We start from the raw sequence: 19,489 nt of genomic DNA, 5'->3' as shown, positions 1-19,489 counted from the left end.
AAGTTCTTGCCATATGTATGTTATTTATGTATATTACTAGCTGTGCCCGCGGCTTCGCCCGCGTTTAAATCAGTGAGTAACAAAGTTTTCCCGGCAAACTTCCAGTGAAACTCAAAATGTCATCAAAATCGGCTTAGTCGTTCCGTAAACCTTCCTCTTGAAGCCCTCTCTCCATTGGTAAAACCTCATGAAAAGCCGTTCAGTAAATTTTGAGGGAATCGATCACATACTTTTGGGGACTTATTATAATACAACTGTTGCCCGCGACTACGTTCGCGTGGTTATGAAGATATGCACTACTATCAAGATGTTTAAGCAAATTATTTTTTTATTTCAGTCACTTGAAATGCTTATCACGCTGAATAATTTTTTAAAATGTAGTATAAATAACCTATCAGGCGAACTTATATGTTTAATACAAACTATCAACCCCAATTAAGTCCCTTAGCGGTGGAATATCGCAAAATCCGTTCTTAGCGGACGTCTAACTATAATCTACCTCCCTGCTAAATTTCATCTTTGTCCATCCTGGATGGATGAACCCTCCAGCGGTTTTCGAGTTCTCGTGATGAGTGAGTCAGTGACCTTTCTCTTTTATATGTATAGATTACGATGTATTATTTGGACACTTCCTCACCATCTATAGAGCATACATTTTAAATTTCAAGTCTCTTACTTCAAAAACATAGGACTTTCATTCAAACAACCAACCCCCGTTTCACCCCCTTAGGGGTCGAGTTACGTAAAATCGTTTGTAACAAATGTCTACGTCCCATAAGAAACCTACCTGTCAAATTTCAAGTTTGTATCTGTTATAGTTTCGGAGATTTCGTAATGAGTGAGTCAATCTACCATCCCCCGTTTTAACCCCAAAAGGGAGTTGGTTTCTAAAGATACATTATTTGGACACCTTTTTATCATCTATAGAGCATACATTTTAAATTTCAAGTCTCTTACTTCTAAAACATAGGACTTTCATACAAACTCCCAACCCCGGTTTTACCCCCTGAGGGGTCGAATTTCGTAAAATTCATTCTTAGCGGTAGTTTACGCCGTATAAGGAACATCCTTGCTAAATTTCAAGTTTGTAGGTGTTATAGTTTCGGAGATTTCGTGATCAATGAGTCAACCTACGATCCCCCGTTTTAACGCCAAAAAGGGGTTGATTTCTAAATATTCATTATTTGGTCACCTTTTCACCATCTATAGAGCTTACATTTTAAATTTTAAAGTCTCTTACTTCAAAAACATAGGACTTTCATACAAACTTCCAACCCCCGTTTCATCCCCTTAGGGGTCGAGTTTCGTAAAATCCGTTCTTAGCGGATACCTATGTCTTTTAAGTAGCCTACCTGCCAAATTTCAAGTTTGTAGGTGTTATAGTTTCGGAGATTTCGTGATGAATGAGTGACCTTTCGCTTTTATATATATTATTATATAGATTATAGATTAGTGTATGTTAGTCAAGTTTAATCTAGTTATCACCTATAGTTAAAGTTACACTCAGACTCTACTGTTATTGTATATGTACTTGAAATATGGTGTGTACTTTGTTGGTGTTCTATAAATAAATAAATAAATAACACATTATTATATTTAAATGATTTTTGAAAAAAAATATATGGTTTTATTTGTTTAAAATAAAAATAGTATATCAATAAATAATTTATTTAATGGCTCTAAGATAGCAAAAAAATCATATTATCGTTCATTCCTTACAAAACACCACTTTTTGGATTAGCTAAACAATATTAAAAATCAAAATAGCTTTATTCAAATGGGCTTTTCTTCTTTTTTTATTTTTTTGTTCTGGCAATTCTCGTATTTGCCATTATTAAACGGGGGAAAATTTCTTCATGTATTGAAAGGAACAAGTGAACCTAAATTTAGGAATCTTTCAGGGAAGGAATAGATATGGGATATTTATGATATATAGAAAATAACAATATTAAACAATAAAATATATCATTATACATTTAAATATATTATTTTATGTATATATGTATGACATACATAATATAAATACTGAACCAGATATATAGATATATATATGATGTGAGGACTTATATATATAGAATATTATATTATAAGGGTAGTCTTTCTTAATGAGAAGAGCAACACCATCATATCCATGTAATCTTTCTTAATGTAAAACCTAGTCTAAGCCAAGTTTCACATAATGAAAATAAAAATGGTTTACATTTATTGAACAAGTAAATTAGATCACTTTTCTTATTAATTATACTTCTAAGCATTCTGTTGTATAATTTTGTTGGTCATTATTTATTTTGAGTAATATTGGAATATTGGCAACGATGGAAAGTAGGTATATTATTATTGGTTTTGGCAAAGTTTTGTTAAAAAGATCTGATATTTTTGTTTGTTTCTTGTGTGGAGGGAGTATCATATTTTGTAATTAGACTATAATTTTTATCTATTTGATTAAAGGAAAATAATTCTTTTATGACGCCGCGTTGGCGCAACGGTGACAGCCATAGATTGTACCTGTTGCGTTGGCGGTTGCGGCTTCTATCGCCGCAAATGACAACCATTTGTATTGGTCATACAGGTGTTTGTCGTGGTCTAGGTGTTTGTGCAGTCCTTGTCCCCCACCGTGCCTCAGAGAGCACGTTAAGCCGTCGGTCCCGGTTGTTATCATGTACACCTGATAGCGATCGTTACTCATAGTAGGGAATATATCCACCAACCCGCATTAGAGCAGCGTGGTGGATTAAGCTCTGATCCTTCTTCTACATGGGGAAAGAGGCCTATGCTCAGTTGTGGGATATTACAGGCTGAAGCGTAGTTATTTTATGATGTTGACAACCCAATGTTAAGTAGTTGGAGTATTAACATTTTGGAATGACAATTTTCTTTGAGGACTGGGCAAGACTTCAGCAAATAATTTATGAAGTGTAGGGAAAATTTTATTAACTTCTTGATAAGTAAGATTGGTCAGTGTCCATGCTAGAATCATCACAATATTCTACTGTAATAAAACTGCTAGGTTCGGGCATTTTGCATGTTCCTCCATGATATGGGTGGCTCATTCATGTTGAAATATAAAGTATAAAAAAAAACTTACCAACCAAGAGTTTTCTAACTAATTATAATATATATAAATTAAATGAATAATTTTTTTTTATAGAAAACTGATCTGATTGAATAAAATAGAAAAAAATAATTAAATAATGAAAAACTAAAAAAGGCAACCACGCGCGTTGAATATTCCCGCCGTTTTTTTTTTTTTTTTTAATCAAATAGGCTTCAAAAGCACTAGTAGTTTCTAGTCGTCATTTATTTATTTTTTAAAAAAGACTTTAAAAGTATTCTTAATCTGTGTCGAAATAGTCAGGTCTATCCATGGAGCATAGAGAAAATTTGTCTATGCTCCATGGTCTATGGTATTCTGTATTGACGTAATAATGACAAATAATTTGTTTTTGTCAATTGTCAAAATATGGCCTGAACCCTTCCTGAACCTCAAAGGCCTTTTGCTTTGGTTTGTTAAGATTACGTGTTAAATAAGTGTATAAAAACTATCAATAATTATCATAATTATTGAATTATTTTATCTTTAAGTAACTATTTATAAGTTCTCTTGACAATTTATTACTTTGATTTTGGAATTAAATCATGACAACCAACACCCGAGTCGCAGTTTCACAAATACTCCGCAATAAAGATGAAACAGCAGATGAAGAAGATGAGCCCAAAAAGAAGTCCCGCGAGGACTGGAGGAAGGCTAAGGAGCTCGAAGAGGCTCGTAAAGCTGGAACAGCACCCGCTGCTGTTGATGAAACTGGTATGTTGTGGCAAATGGATCCAACAATGTTTATCTAAGTAAAACAAATTTTAAATCTCAAAATAGATTTAATATAAATTCATTTCCTACTAAAGAAATATTACTGAGCATAAGTGTAGTGTCTTACGGAGTGAAATATGAAAATACGAAATTGGGCTTATCAGTAAGTCAGAGTTAGAGTTTATAGTATGTAATGGAAAATGAAACTCCTACGTCCTGTTTAAACTAAGTAAATCTTAAATCTCAAGAATAATTACTTCTTATTAAGTTATTGCCAATCATAATACTTCTGTGAATGGGCAAACGAGGTAACTGTGGCTTAATATTTGATGCATGCCACCACATCTATATGTCAAGATAGCATCCTCCAAAGCTCTCCTCATATATGAAATTGGAGTCATCAGTAACTAAGTTAGGATTGATAATAATTTGTAGCAAAATGAAGATGGACTTAAAGTATTTTTAGATACGAAAAAGTATAATATAATAGAATTAATGAGTATATTTTTTGCAAGCGTAACTCACCTTAAGTAAGCAATTACTGTAGCCTAGAGATGGCTGCTACAACAAAAGCTTTGCAAGTGCGTTGATGACCTTACACCCAATCCCTCCTAGGAGATTTAACGCGAGTTGCACGAAACAAAATTAAAATTTAAGTAGAGATTAAACTAATTTAATCACAAGAATTTCATACAATTCTCGCGATTAAATTAGTTTAATCACTACTTAAATTTTAATTTCTTTTCGTGCAACTCGGCATTAATCACCTTACTCATCACAGAAACACAACACTGCATGAAAGCAGTATTATTTAGCTGTGATCTTCTGTAAGGCCGAGGTAGTTCCCCAATCAGGTTGCTCCAGATTTTGAGCAGATATTCCTGCTGTGCCCTACCTCAGTTATAGTTGTAATATGTCTGTTTCAGGCAAGGATATAAATCCTCACATTCCACAATATATATCGTCGGCTCCCTGGTACTATGGTACCTCTGGACCCACACTGAAACATCAGCGGCCTCAGGCTGACAGAGAGGCGGAGTTTACCAGACTTGACACATATTATAATAAGGGTGTTACTGTAAGTATATTTATGTATTACAATATTAATAAAATTAGTAAAATTATTATATACTGTTGATTTTTTATATTTACCACAATAGTAGGGCCATCTCATCAGTTGTGGATGAAGTTTATCCTCATAAACTTTAACAGTAGGAGGTACAATAGGCCATTAGGACTTGTTTCTCAATTAGTAAACTACAACTTTTTGTAAATAGAAACATTTCAAAATTAAAGTGAAATTGCTCAAATGCTGAAAAAGTACAAACTTTTATCTATAGGATATACTCACCCATCAAAAAGTTTAATCCACAACCATTACAACTGGCCCTAACTGTGTATCAATAAACTTTTATAAACATTTTTGAATATCATATCAAAAATTGACCGCTCCAGCGGGATTCGAACCCGCGTCTTCGACATACCGTGTCGACGCTCTAGCCAATTAAGCTATGGAACGATATACTCGCTAGAGCGAAACTTTTGATATGATGATTTTTACTTTCGGTTTAAGCGAACCGTGGCGCCGTCTATAGTGAGTTCTTTACAGAGACTCGTAACTATTCAAAGTTTCATATTACAATGAAAATCTTTGACAGGAGACGACACCATGCTATTTTTAATATGTACGATTTTTATTTTTGTGTTACCCACAATTAGGAATTCTAAAAAACAAACTTTTATAATGCAAATAATCAGCAGAGAATAGTATCATATGCTTTTCCTTTGATATATGTACTTTGTGTGCTAATATTTTTATGGGTACTAAACTACATTCTCCTATTCATTTTCCAGGGGAATGTAGCTATAAAATTCAGAAAAGGTGCCTGCGAGAACTGTGGAGCGATGACACACAAGAAAAAAGATTGTCTTGAGAGACCTAGAAAGGTAAGTGGCTTAAAATTCTGTAATAATTGGTTAATTATTGATAATATACATTTTACTCCCTATTTATATTATAAAATTCTTTGCAGTGTTTTTATAATATTAAAGTAAAATGTTTAATAAACATTATGTTTAACAACCAATAATAATAAAATACAGAGACCGGTATTGGTTGCTGGTACCCTTCTTGGAGTTGTTCACAATTATGTCAACCTAAGCCACACCGTTTAACTAGGCCGTAACAACTTCAAGAAGGAAGCGGATAACTCTGTTGGGTGCAAACTTGGGGAGGTCTATGTCTGGTAGTGGACAGCGATAGGCTGAACTGATTGACTGATTTAAATAAAAAAGAATTCTGTGGTTTTATGACAACACGATGCAAGTGAAACTTTAGTGAATAAAAACATTTACATTAATACACAGCTCCAAGGAACACTTGCGATGTGTGATAGATGAACAAAAAAGTTTTGGGCTGATAGATAGAAAAGTTTGACTTTAATAAAATAAATATTTTTTTTATAAAACACTATGGTTACCATGTTTCTTGTTCAATTTTTAGTTCTCAATATTTTTGCACTACTACAAGAGCCACATTAACATGTTATAGTATTAGTAAATATATTTAAATCATTCAATTTTTGTGTGTTCATATTTTTCTTTAGATAGGAGCCAAGTTTACAAATGCAGGCATCGCTCCTGATGAGTTCAGTCAGCCGAACCTAAATCTGAGCTATGACGGCAAACGCGACAGATGGAATGGATACGACCCGGAACAACACAAAGCTATTATTGAGGAATATCAGAAGGTCGAAGAGGCTAAAAGGGAATTAAGAGCTCAGAAGCTTGAGGAAGGTAAATAAATAAGCGCTTCGCACTCAATGGCCTCCAGTAGGATTAGTTAGTTAGGACATCCAGTGGGGGGGGTGCGGAAACACATGCAATACACAAGCACAAACACTCAGACCACGGACAACATCATATGACCAATATGAATGTCTGTCATGAGCGGGGATCGAACCCGCGACCGCCAACGCAACTGCTAGTTCACTCGCATTATTTTGAAGAAAAAAAAATATCCTACAGCCTTATTCTGTAAATGGGCTATCCAACTTAAAAATAATTTTTCGATTCGAATCAGTAATTCCCTAGATGTACCCGTTTAAACAAACTTTTCAGCTACTTTCAGTTTTATAATATTAGTATAGAAAAAACGAGTGTGCTTTCTATCTTCACTAACTCATATCTCCCTCTCAACTTCCGTTCGCTTCGCCCGATCACACTTTTCGTAACGCTCTCGTCACGCATTCACCAGCTTGCTCCCCAAGTCAAGCATGCGTAAAGAAGTTTTACTTCAATAATATAAAAGACATAATATGTTGTATATAACTTCAGATCCGACAGCGACAGAGGAAGATGACAGAGAAGGAGAGGATGAGGACAAGTACGTGGACGAAGTGGACATGCCTGGAACTAAAGTGAGTCAATAGTGACACACAATTGAATAGAAGTATATAGAATAGGATATAGAATACAATACATCCCATCCTATATGTATACTATACCATCATACAATATTGTATGTTATTATTATAAAAATTATAAAAAAATGATTGTTTTGTTGCACATCTCAGTAATGCAGTCATTTGTTTAATTTTTGTAAATTCTATCGTTGTTTGTAATTGATTTCTTGTTTAATTAATATTGATATTATCAATTTGTAACAATTATTTTACTTTACTGTAATTTTCAATTTTTTATTTATTTATGGATTAAATATATAGGCTTTAAAATATCTGCTTATGACTGATGGTAGTAGTGCAGTAAAAATCAGGCAAAAATTAAATTAAAATAAGTTTCAATAACAGTGATATTATTTTAACAATGTGTAATGCTATTCATGTATTTAATTTTGTAGGTGGATTCTAAACAACGTATCACAGTGAGAAACTTACGTATCAGAGAAGACACAGCCAAGTACCTCCGTAATTTAGACTTGAATTCTGCGTACTATGATCCTAAGACGAGGTCCATGAGGGATAATCCGCTACCAGAGGCGGCGGAGTAAGTTATTAATTTATTTTTACTACACAAAAGATTTACAATCTGTCTTTTTACACAAAAAAAAACTTAATCACAATATAATTGTGTGTGTGTAATTCAAACATTGTAGAAGTTGAACTTCTGGAAAGTAATAGGAAGGTAGGCCGTTGCGATTTGGTCTATCGTCGATGATATTACGTCCCTTTTCACGGTCCCGTGAAAAGGTCGTAAGTACCATGCAACACGCATCGCTAACGCGTTGTGAGCAGTAATGTATTCTGTCTCATTCTCTCCTATACATGTATGTGTTTGTTTCTTTATCGTGACGCATTTTCATTTCACTAAATTTCAAATCACAACGATTCTAAAAAAGTTTCACTTCTATTACCAAAATTGAATCAGCTGATCTTGAGTTTTGTACTTACGATTAGTCGTATATTTAGCGATTCCTTTTGTTAATTATATAGGTTATTGTCTGGACTTTGTGCAGATACAAAAAATAAATTATTGAGAAGTACAGTATTTTTTTTTTAATTGTTCACAATATTTCTCTACGATAATTAACTGAACTTCAACTACATATACAATGTGTCCGGTTTCCGATGTCCGATACTTTAAGGGGTTAAAATACAATTAATTTTATCGACAAATCAGGGATTAATGATTTTTTTTTGCCATCAATAAAAAAATGGCAGTACTTTAAAAAAAATTGTCGGCGGAGCATAGATGCTTGTATTAATTTAACAATATCTACACAAGTAGAAGACTTTCAAACACAAAAGTGGTCTCAAATGTTAGTTAATAGTGTAGACAATAAATCTAGATTAAAAATATTATTTTCTAATTTTTCAGTATTAGTAAAAAACATTTTTGAAAAAATAAATTAGACAAAAAATTGATGTAATTATTCAGATTCTTAGCTTTAAAAAAAAAAACCATCGTGTTAACCATTTTTTTTTATTTGTTTTTATAATAATACAGGATATTTGCTATAAATGCACATTTAAATCTTAACTCTGAGTTAGATAGTTTCGGAGCTATGATAATTTGAATGTAACTGTTCAAAGTGCATATTAGATAACTGTACAGTTGTACACCTATTCCAGTGAGTAAGATAAATTCTTCAATAATTCAAGGAACCGTAAGCAAGCACAATAAGATCCTTTGTGTGAGCAGGTAAAAACGCTGTGCACAACAGTGCGAGCGAGACAGAATAACGGCTGTCTCCAGGTAAAAAGGGTGCAGTGTGCGCTTGTGCCGTCGAGCAGTCGTCCCTCGCTCTGCGTTGTGATAACATTCCTGTGCTGTTTTAACTAAATCTACTTACTTTACATAATTGTTGTTTGTTGTTAGACTTTGTTACGTTTTTTGTTTTGTTGTTGAACTGTTACTTTTTGTTAATTACAATGAACGAGTACTCAAGCCAGCATATCGCTGACATCCATTTCGTGTATGGATTGTGTGACGGGAGTGCAAATAGAGCTGTTGTAGAGTAGGGTCATTGCGCCTGTTCGCGTCCACCGCCCAATTCGCGTCCATTTTACGGATCTGACTTTGAAAAGTCTCGAAATTAAGTATACTAAGACACCAATAAGTCGAAAAATAATAACCGGCTAATACCTCAATGTATAAGAGGCACGTACGCATAGACAAAAGTTCCGTGCGTCCAAGCAATCCTGGGTAAAAAAAATAGTTAGTGAGGGCTGTTCAACAAGAGAGCGCGAAGGCACGGAATAATGAGAAGAAAAGAGTGGGCAGCGGTTCGTTTGAAGGTGAGTCTTTTATTGTTTTATGTCTATTTTGGATACATAGCTGTTTCTAGGCGTTGGTTATGATAAAAGGAATTATAATAATTATGAATTTGCTTATTTTTTTATAGTTAACAGTTAAAATAAGGTGGACGCGAACTACTACACCGAATTTATAAAACTTCCACTTTGCGTCCGCAATGGACGCAAACTATACCTAAAGGGATTAATAATAAGACTAAATCGCGTCCATTTTTTAAATTAATTCTATAAGGTTAATACATAAAACTAAAAGTTTAATACCTATTCTACTTTGAATGAAATAAGTAATTTCTTTCTTATTTTTTTTTCTGTTTAAGATGAGTTCTTTGCAGATAAGAAACAAGAAAGAAAAAAGAACATACACAGAGGAAGATTTGCATGACATCCAAGAGAAGAAGAAATCGTTAAGACAAGTACCTATGCAAAAAATATGCTATTTCAATATTGGACAAAATCAGTGGGTGCAGATCAAAACTTATCTACACAAATAAATAAAATTGGAGTGTCTGTTTGTAATATTAAAGTAACAGCTTTTTACTAAATGTATATTGATTTATACACGGTACATATACCAAAATAAGCAATCTCTTTACTGTAGGATGCCCCCCTAATAAGAAGTCAGCTTGAGTATAATGCGGTAGTATGGTCTCCACATGAAGTCAAATACAGTCTCATACTGGAACGTATTCAAAATAAATTCACCAGGTTTCTTTACCATAGGCTTTATGGCGTGTATCCCTTGATGTATCCAACATTGTAACAACAAGTTGGAGACTAGGAGAGAGCTGGCTCTGGCAACTTATATTTTAAAATTATTCCGCGTCGTTGTCAAAATCCAGGGGTACTGCAGTGGATAGGTTTGAGCGTACCCGATAGGTATCATCTACAACGAAGACAGCGACCGAGCTTGTTTGCAGTACCCCACGGCAGAACCGAGCTAGTGCGCAACGGCCCCCTTGCTCGTTCAGTCAGAACGCTGAACTTGGTGGCTGACACACTAGACCTTTTTTTTTGTTCATGGAGTGAATTCACAAAAGTTACTTTGTATATAATATGTTATTAGAAATGAATTTAATATTTCTATATTTATTATTGTTTTGTTTTTAGTATTATGTTAAAGTCAGCTAATTCTTTTTTAATTATAGTTTAACTTTTTTTCCTTTTGCTTTTTGTCTCTTTTACTATGTCTAATGAATTGGGTTATGCCTGTAATATTAGATGTAAGAAAATAAAATAAATAAATAAATAAAAACATTTTTTAGAATTTTTGTCTGTCTGTCTGTCTGTTTGCTCCGGCTAATCACTGAAACGACTGGACTGATTTTGACGTTACCATCTAGATAGCTAATGAAATAAGGAGTAAATTAGGCTACTTTTATTTTAGAAATTTATTTATTTTGTAATTCTACGAACAGAACAATATTTTTTTATTATAGTTATAATTATAATTCCACGCGGATGAAGTCGCGAGCACAGCTAGTATCAAATAAAACCAAGTGACGAAGAAGAAAACAGCGGTATTATTAATATTTAATGCGAATGGAGATATGTGTGCACCTCGTATTTTGTTTCCATAATTATTATTAATCAAGGCTGATCTTTGTGGTGCTGTGTGCTTACGGCACCAAAGAATATAAACACCCCCTCTCTTCCCGTGGGTGTCGTAAGAGGCGACTAAGTTCCTCTACTACCTCGGAACTTAAAAAGCCGACCGATGGCGGGATATCCATCCAACTGCTGGCTTTGAAATACACAGGACGAAGACGGGCAGCAGCGTCTTCGGTACGACAATGCCAGGCCTGCGGTCACCAACCCGTCTGCCCAGCGTGGTGACTATGGGCAAAACACAGGAGTGAACTTGTCGAGGCCTATGTCCAGTAGTCGACTGCGAAAGGCTGCTGTGATTGTAATTGCAGGCTGATCTTTAGCTTGCTTACATTCCTTTAAAATTCACAGAACAGATAATTGTTGAATTTTAAAGGTGGAATTACTATTTACTGACTACATAGGTACCTAATTTGTTTTTTAATTTTAAGTTCTATCAATGTTTAGAAGAATAAATAGGTAGGTATTATTTTCTTTATAGTGATTTATTAATGTTAATATGTTGATTTTTAAATAACTATAATTCTTCAATAAATAAATTATTAAAATCCAATGTCTCTTTACATTATCATAAAAATATCACCTCTTTATTCCTTTTCTAAGCTGGTGGACGCGAAGTGGTCCAGCGGGTGGACGCAAATTGGATTTTATGGACGCAAACTGGGTAAATCGCCTAATTCTGACGTTTGTATTTAAATAAAATAATAACAAGATGTTTCGAACAAAACTGAAAATTAATCTTTAAATAGACTATATAATGAATACAGTAAATAAATTTTTCATAGAAATTAGTGCGGGGACATTTTTATTTTCTTCTTCAAACTTGCCAACTGCACTAAGTGGACGCGAACAGGCGCAATGACCCTATGCACGAAGATTTCCTAACAGACGTACGCCGAATGCTCGCACTTTCGTGAGAATTCATTTGAGACTTGCGGAAAATGGAATAAGAAAGCTCGGTAACGAACGTACTCGTGTTTTGTCGCTCCAAGATGAACAGGAAATATTGCAAATGATTACTCAAGACCCTAGCCTGAGCATTAGACGCATAGCTAATCGTCTCAGTCTATCGAAATGGTCGGTGTGGAGAATTTTAAAAAGAGAAGGATTACATCCTTACCATTTTCGAAGGGTGCAAGAAATACTGGAACCGGATTGTGTAAGAAGAGCAATTTTTTGTTCGTGGATATTGAGAGAAACGCGATATGATCCAAACTTTTTAAAAAGAATTATGTGGACAGACGAGGCCACTTTCACGCGATCGGGGTATACGAACTACCGTAACGAACACCTTTGGCTTCAAGAAAATCCACATGCGATCCGCCCAAGTTCTTTTCAACACAAATTTTCTGTTAACGTTTGGGCCGGAATGATTGACGACACTCTAATTGGACCAATCATTTTACCGGAGACAATGAATAGCCCAAGATTTCTAAATTTCCTGGAAACGGATTTTTTGGATGTTCTATTGGAATTACCATTGGCCTACAGGACCAGAATGATTCTGCAATTAGATGGTGCTCCGGCACACTTCGCGCTTCGTGTGCGTAATCATTTAAACGCACACTATTCGTCGTGGATCGGACGCGGAGGAACAATTGCTTGGCCACCGCGGTCGCCAGATTTAACACCTCTTGATTTTTTTTTGTGGGGCACACTCAAACGAAGAGTGTATGTAAATGTGCCAAATACACGAGAGGAGTTAGCAGAAAGAATAATACAAGCAGCAAACGAATTGCGAGAAGACAGGGCAATGATCCAGCGCTCTACGCAACACGTTGCACTAAGAGCAACAGCATGTCTGCAGAGACAAGGAGGTCACTTTGAGCAGTTTTTGTAACTATTTTGCCAAATTAAATGCAATTGATATAAATTATTTTGTTTTATTTCATTTGCTAGTATATCCACGCTTTTCAAGTAAGTATGTTTACACTGTCATAGCTCCTAAACTATCTAACTCAGAGTTAAGATTTAAATGTGCATTTATAGCAAATATCCTGTATTATTATAAAAACAAATAAAAAAAAATGGTTAACACGATAGTTTTTTTTTTAAAGCTAAGAATCTGAAAAATTACATCAATTTTTTGTCTAATTTATTTTTTCAAAAATGTTTTTTACTAATACTGAAAAATTAGAAAATAATATTTTTAATCTAGATTTATTGTCTACACTATTAACTAACATTTGAGACCACTTTTGTGTTTGAAAGTCTTCTACTTGTGTAGATATTGTTAAATTAATACAAGCATCTATGCTCCGCCGACAATTTTTTTTAAAGTACTGCCATTTTTTTATTGATGGCAAAAAAAAATCATTAATCCCTGATTTGTCGATAAAATTAATTGTATTTTAACCCCTTAAAGTATCGGACATCGGAAACCGGACACATTGTATATTGCTATTTTTGAACTAGATTTGTATTTATTTGACTGTATTCGAAACACCCACTCTTTAGCTTTATAACCCTAACCCACACACACACAGCTATCCTACAGTAATACTGTCTTACTGCGCCCACAATAATTCTCATTGTTTGTAGATCGGAGTACGCAGGCGAGAACTTTGTCCGTTTCTCCGGAGACACCCGGGCGCATGCCGCTGCCCAACTGTTTGCGTGGGAGGCTCACAACAAAGGCCTAGATGTACACCTACTAGCCGAGCCCACTAAACTACAACTGCTACAGAAACAGTATGAGGAAAAAAGGGACCAGTTCAAGACACAGGTGAGGAAACGTCACTTTGACTTCTTAACCCACTTCAATAAAGGAGGAGGTTGCATATTTTTTTTTTTTTTTTGGTGTACCTATTTTGATGATTCTCTTTATTTGATAGCTGATGCTTGTCGTGTTGTTTCATTTAAATTTGAGCGTGATCTAACGAATACGTTTTGAGTTATATCTCATAGTGTGTATTGTACTATACTCGTACATGCCAATTTAGTTTGTAGTAGTTTTGTTTTTTATAATAATGAAGATAAACTATAAAAAGATATGTGTTTGCATTAGGTTGTGATAACAATTTAGTATTTTAATATACTATATACTCTTGGAAACGTTTTAATATTGAGAGGGTAAACTATTTCTATACAAAATAACTTATATGAAAATATAGTAATATCAAAATATGTAACTAGTTATTTGTACATAGTAAACATGCACTAATTTACTGTCGCATCTATTTTAATGATTAGAACAAAATATGCATCATAAAATCTCTCGTTTCCAGGTGAAGCAGTCAGTGCTTGATAAATATGGAGGGGCGGAGCACCTTCAGGCCCCTCCACGGGAGCTATTACTGGCTCAGAGCGAAGTGTTTGTGAGATACAACCGCGACGGATCACTGGCCGGCCGGGCTGAGAAACAACTCGCTAAGTAATATTATATTTAATTATATCTATGTAACTTAAGTAAATATTTAAGTAGGCATCTGCCCAGCAGTGGGATATTTACATGCTATATTATATTTTATTGTTTATGGTATTGGGTTTAGGTTTTAATGAATTTAAATTGAGTAAGTTTTCTCATATGAAATTAAATTTTATTAATATAGGAAAACTTACAAGACGAGACAATAATAGACAATTAATAGACAATAGATCAAACCAGAAACACTTCTAGCGGCAAGGAATAGAATCTTTTTTTTTTTTTTACAGGCATGGAGGTAATAAGATTTATCATCTAATAAGTGTAACATAGGTATATATTTAAGTAGGCCATTGTCCAGCAGTGGAAACAAACACTGGTCAGCCTTGCTGAGTTTTCTTGTTTATACTAGTATGGTAATATAGCATGATTCAATACAGCCTATAATCTCCTTCGATAATTGGGGTAATAAACACTAAAATAATCTTTCAATTGGAACTAGCAACTGCTGAGATTTGAGATGTATGTATCATCTGAACAAACTACTCAGTTTATATATTATTTATATGTTAATGGGTCGATCAACTATTCTTTGTACATTTCGTAAGGATTTTAAAAACAGTAAGTAAAAAACAAGGCCAATTTCTTTTACATTTTCACTCCACTTTCTTAAAATATTTACTAATCATCTTCTGATTTTCATTGATATGTTTAGGATTACTATGGCCATCGTTGTTTTTATTTTAGAACTTTCAAAGGCCGTAACTTAGTGGACAGAAGTTTTGAAAACAATTTGGGGACACAGATTGCTATTTTTTTTTAAATAGTAAAATTAAACATTAAAAAACTGGAAAACATGTAAATGGGTTTGGAAAGTATTATATAGATTGTGATAAAAAAATGGAAATTAATGCGTTTTCATACAATATTTTTAAATTCAATGAATAACTGAACTAGTCATAAGGACAGTAATTATTTGTATGGGAAGGAGATTTGGTCAACTAAGTTACCGTTAAAATGATTAAAATAAATGAATGATGATAATGAAATGCCGTTTAATATCAATGCTGTGTATTCTAAATACTGTTTATGATATGAAATTTGTTAAATGTTTGTAGGGACAATGTTTTTACAAAGAATAGATGATTGATCGTTATATATTGACGTATTCGTCAATAAAATCATCTTTACGATTTTTTGTATCATCACGTTGTTTTATTTTGGCTTAGCAAGATATCTAAGCCACTAAGATATTCATTAAATACTTAAAAATTTCCTCTAAAAGTTGTTCTTTAAACAATTAAAAAAAAAACAGGGTTTAAGAATGCAATATTTATCACATAAAATGAGTCAGATTGAAACTATTTAAACCAAGATTGGTAGTAATTCAAGTATTCTAACATCTAGATGCTTTCAAATGCAAAAATAATAAAAATAATTATAATTTTCAGGAGTAAATATGAAGAAGATGTTCTAATAAACAACCACACATCAGTGTGGGGTTCCTACTGGAAGGACGGACAGTGGGGGTACAAGTGTTGCCATTCATTTATAAAGGTTAGATATTTATTAATAAAAAAAAAATGTAGTCTACGTAGTTAATTAATTTATTACAATTCTTTATTATTCAACACTCTTGCAGAAGTGTTTGTAAAAGTCTGATTTAATTCTGCTTGCGTTTTACTACCAGGCAAATTTGGTTTCCGCAAGGAATTAGTCTAGTTTTGCAATAAAATGGGAATTGTGTCCAAAGATTTCCAATTCGTTTCAAATCTTAACTAACAAAATCAGAATAGCTTTATTCAAATAGACCTGAAAAGCACCTTCGAAACGTCATCTTACCAGTTAAAACTTTAATTATTTTTAAAAGTAAAGCTACCACCGATTAGGAATGTAGATTCTGCAGAGAAGAACTGGCAGGAAACACCGCAGTTACTTTCTTTTTTTAAATAAACATTTATCCAAAATCGACGTCCACACATCTTTATCATCTATATAAACCTGTACCGAATAATAAGCTTTAGCTATTAATTTCTTTTTAATACAAACTATAAATAAAGAGAAAAGCTTTACAAAGAAAGTGAGTAGGTGCGTCCCTGAATCAAGCGAGTCTCAAAGAGGAGGGAAAAATCAAGAAATATCACATAGGGGGTTTTTATGAGATATCACTTGTATATATCAAAAAAATGCGAACAACCACACTGCTACCTTGATATCTGTCTGGTTAATTTAACAAAATTTATTTGTATTATATCGATATTTAAAATCTAGCTGTGCCGGCGACTTTGTTCGCGTGAAATTTAAAAAAAATATGTAGTTATAAAATCAATAAATTTCTAAAATAAAAGTTTCCTAAGTTACTCCTTTTTACATCAGCTATCTGCCTGTGAGAGTCCCGTCAAAATCGGTCCAGCCGTTTCAGAGATTAGCCGGACCAAACAAACAAAAATTGTAAAAAAATATTATATTGGTATATACCGTGTACACATACGTATACATATGAATTTAGTAAAAAGCGGTTATTTTAATATTACAAACAGACACTCCAATTTTATTCGGAAAATTTCATTATACTGAGCACAAAAAGAAATACACGTGATTTTTGGATATAGGGGGTTAGTCTAAAACCTCACCTCATATCACCAAGGGGTAGGGGGGTTGAACAGTGACTTAATAGTATAAACACTCGTAGAACTTAGAGTATTGTATAATTTCAGATGTCATACTGTGTCGGCGAGGCCGGAAAGTCTATGGTTTTAGAAGTACCCGACACTGGGAAGGAAATACCTCCAAAGGCGGAAAAGGAAGAGGGTAAGATAAAAAAAAGTATTTAAGGCACATTTCAACCTTTTTGAATATCTTTAGTAGATACTGATAGTCACATCTGTCATTTTATTTTGTGGGTCAGTAATTATTTAACACATACCCGTAAGTCTAAAATGTTGTAAAAAATTATTCTTCATACTTAAATTATTAATTATCTCATGTAATGATTTTCATCATGACATTAATTTCATTACATCAAAATAGTTTCTAGTTTTTATGTGTCATTAACACCAATTCATATATTTTCATAAACCTACCTATTTATAATAATTATTAAATATATTTTATTATTGGTTGTAGAGAAAGACAAAAAGTCGTCATCATCAGATTCATCCTCGGATAGCTCAGAATCAGAGGAGGACAAGAGGTCGAAAACAGAAAGAACAAGTAAAAAGAAGAAGGACAAGAAGAAGGCAAAGAAGAAAAAGAAGAAGAATGCCAAGAAGGATAGGCGTGAAGAAGATAAACTTAAAAAGGTATATAAGATAGCACGGTGTCGTCTCCTGTCAAAGATTTTCATTGTAATATGAAACTTTGAATAGTTACGGGTTTCTGTAAAGAGCTCACTATAGACGACGCCACGGTTCGCTTAAAACCGAAAATTAAAAATTATCATATCGAAAATTTCGCTCAAGCGGGTGCATCGTTCCATAGCTTAATTGGCTAGAGTTCCGACACGGCAAGTCGGAGACGCGGGTTCGAACCCCGCTGGAGCGGTCAATTTTTGATATGATATTCAAAAATGTTTAGGTATATAAGACTTAATTTTAAAGGTATATAAGACAATCTTAATTCTTCACAGATTTGTTGTTTATAACTTTTTAGTACATTATGTACGATTTTACCCACCTTAAATTTTTTGTATTACCCACATAGGAGTTCTAAACATTTTTGAATATCATATTAAAAATTGACCGTTCCAGTGGGGATCAAACCCGCGTCTCCGACTGACCATGTCGGCGCTAGGTCGAAATTTTTGATATGATGATTTTTATTTTCGGTTTAAGTGAACCGTGGCTTGGGAACGTGGCGGTCAGTCGGAGACGCAGGTTCGATCCCCGCTGGAACGGTCAATTTTTGATATGATATTCAAAAAATTTTTAGTACATTGTCTATAAAATATTTTTATTTTTTCTCATTTAAGAATATTTTACGGCACTTTTTCAAACTGCGGTCACCAACCCGCCTGCCCAGCGTGGTGACTATGGGCAAAACATATGAGTTCACGTTATTTTTGGCGTAAACTTGTGGAGGCCTATGTCCAGCAGTGGACTGTAATGATGATGATGATGACTTTTTCAAACTAAATGTAATATTTTTTAAGTGAGCCTTTTCCATTACCTTAGCTTAGCTATTTGATCTTTTCATAAATTATTTTTATAAATAGTACAAATACAAATGGAGGCTAAAATCTCACATAAAAAAAAATTATATATTTATAGTATGTTTTTTGTACTATAATACTTGTTATTTTTTTTTGCGTAGAAATAAGTATTAAAATGTATGGTACAATATTATTAATTTATTAATAATCGATTTGTAAATAATGTATTAATATTGTTCATGTAACAGGCCTTGGAAATGGAGGAAAGAAAACAGAAACACGCGGAGTACCTGCTGTCTGTAGATGAGAGGAAGCGGCCATACAACAGTATGACTGAAGTTAAAGAACCCACACAAGAGGAAATGGAGGCTTATATGATGAAGCGGCGAAGAGAAGAAGACCCCATGAGCCAGTTTATGTAATTGATGTACTAAATGATTAATGTGACTTGGCTTTATTTATAATACAAATAAATATAATATCAATGTGATCTATTTTTATTTACATTGCCAATTATTATTTCCAATAGCATAAATGTATATATAAGATCTCTGAATGAATAAATAATAATATATTAATATAGATAACAAAGAAACGTTACTCGTGAATCAACATTCTTAAAGACCAGTATCGTCATGTTAATGACTCATGATCTACCGATAACGTCATAGCGAATCTAGTTACACTACCAGTTTTATGTGCATACATGTTTTTATGTCGTCATAAAGTCTTGAATTAAATTTCTACTAAAATAGTAGTTTTATTTTAATGATTTTTTTATATCACTAGTT

At 33.6% G+C, this 19,489-nt stretch overlaps 1 protein-coding gene across 1 annotated transcript; it reads left to right on the top strand.

Annotated features, from left to right (window-relative positions):
* Positions 1 to 3,420: 3,420 nt before the first annotated feature.
* Positions 3,421 to 19,188, top strand: LOC123658183 (pre-mRNA-splicing factor Slu7). Its single transcript, XM_045593625.1, has 12 exons — positions 3,421 to 3,805; positions 4,732 to 4,883; positions 5,660 to 5,752; positions 6,412 to 6,601; positions 7,142 to 7,224; positions 7,665 to 7,810; positions 13,726 to 13,909; positions 14,412 to 14,557; positions 16,000 to 16,105; positions 17,266 to 17,359; positions 17,675 to 17,850; positions 18,947 to 19,188. Exons 1-12 carry the CDS (start codon positions 3,637 to 3,639, stop codon positions 19,118 to 19,120), a joined length of 1,713 nt encoding a protein of 570 aa, XP_045449581.1. The 5' UTR covers positions 3,421 to 3,636; the 3' UTR covers positions 19,121 to 19,188.
* The last annotated feature ends 301 nt before the right edge of the window (positions 19,189 to 19,489 follow it).

This window comes from Melitaea cinxia, chromosome 12, assembly GCF_905220565.1.
Source record: "Melitaea cinxia chromosome 12, ilMelCinx1.1, whole genome shotgun sequence".
Lineage (NCBI taxonomy): Eukaryota > Metazoa > Arthropoda > Insecta > Lepidoptera > Nymphalidae > Melitaea > Melitaea cinxia.
Note: the sequence above shows the minus strand (reverse complement) of the source record. Positions and strands in the feature narration are given on the sequence as shown.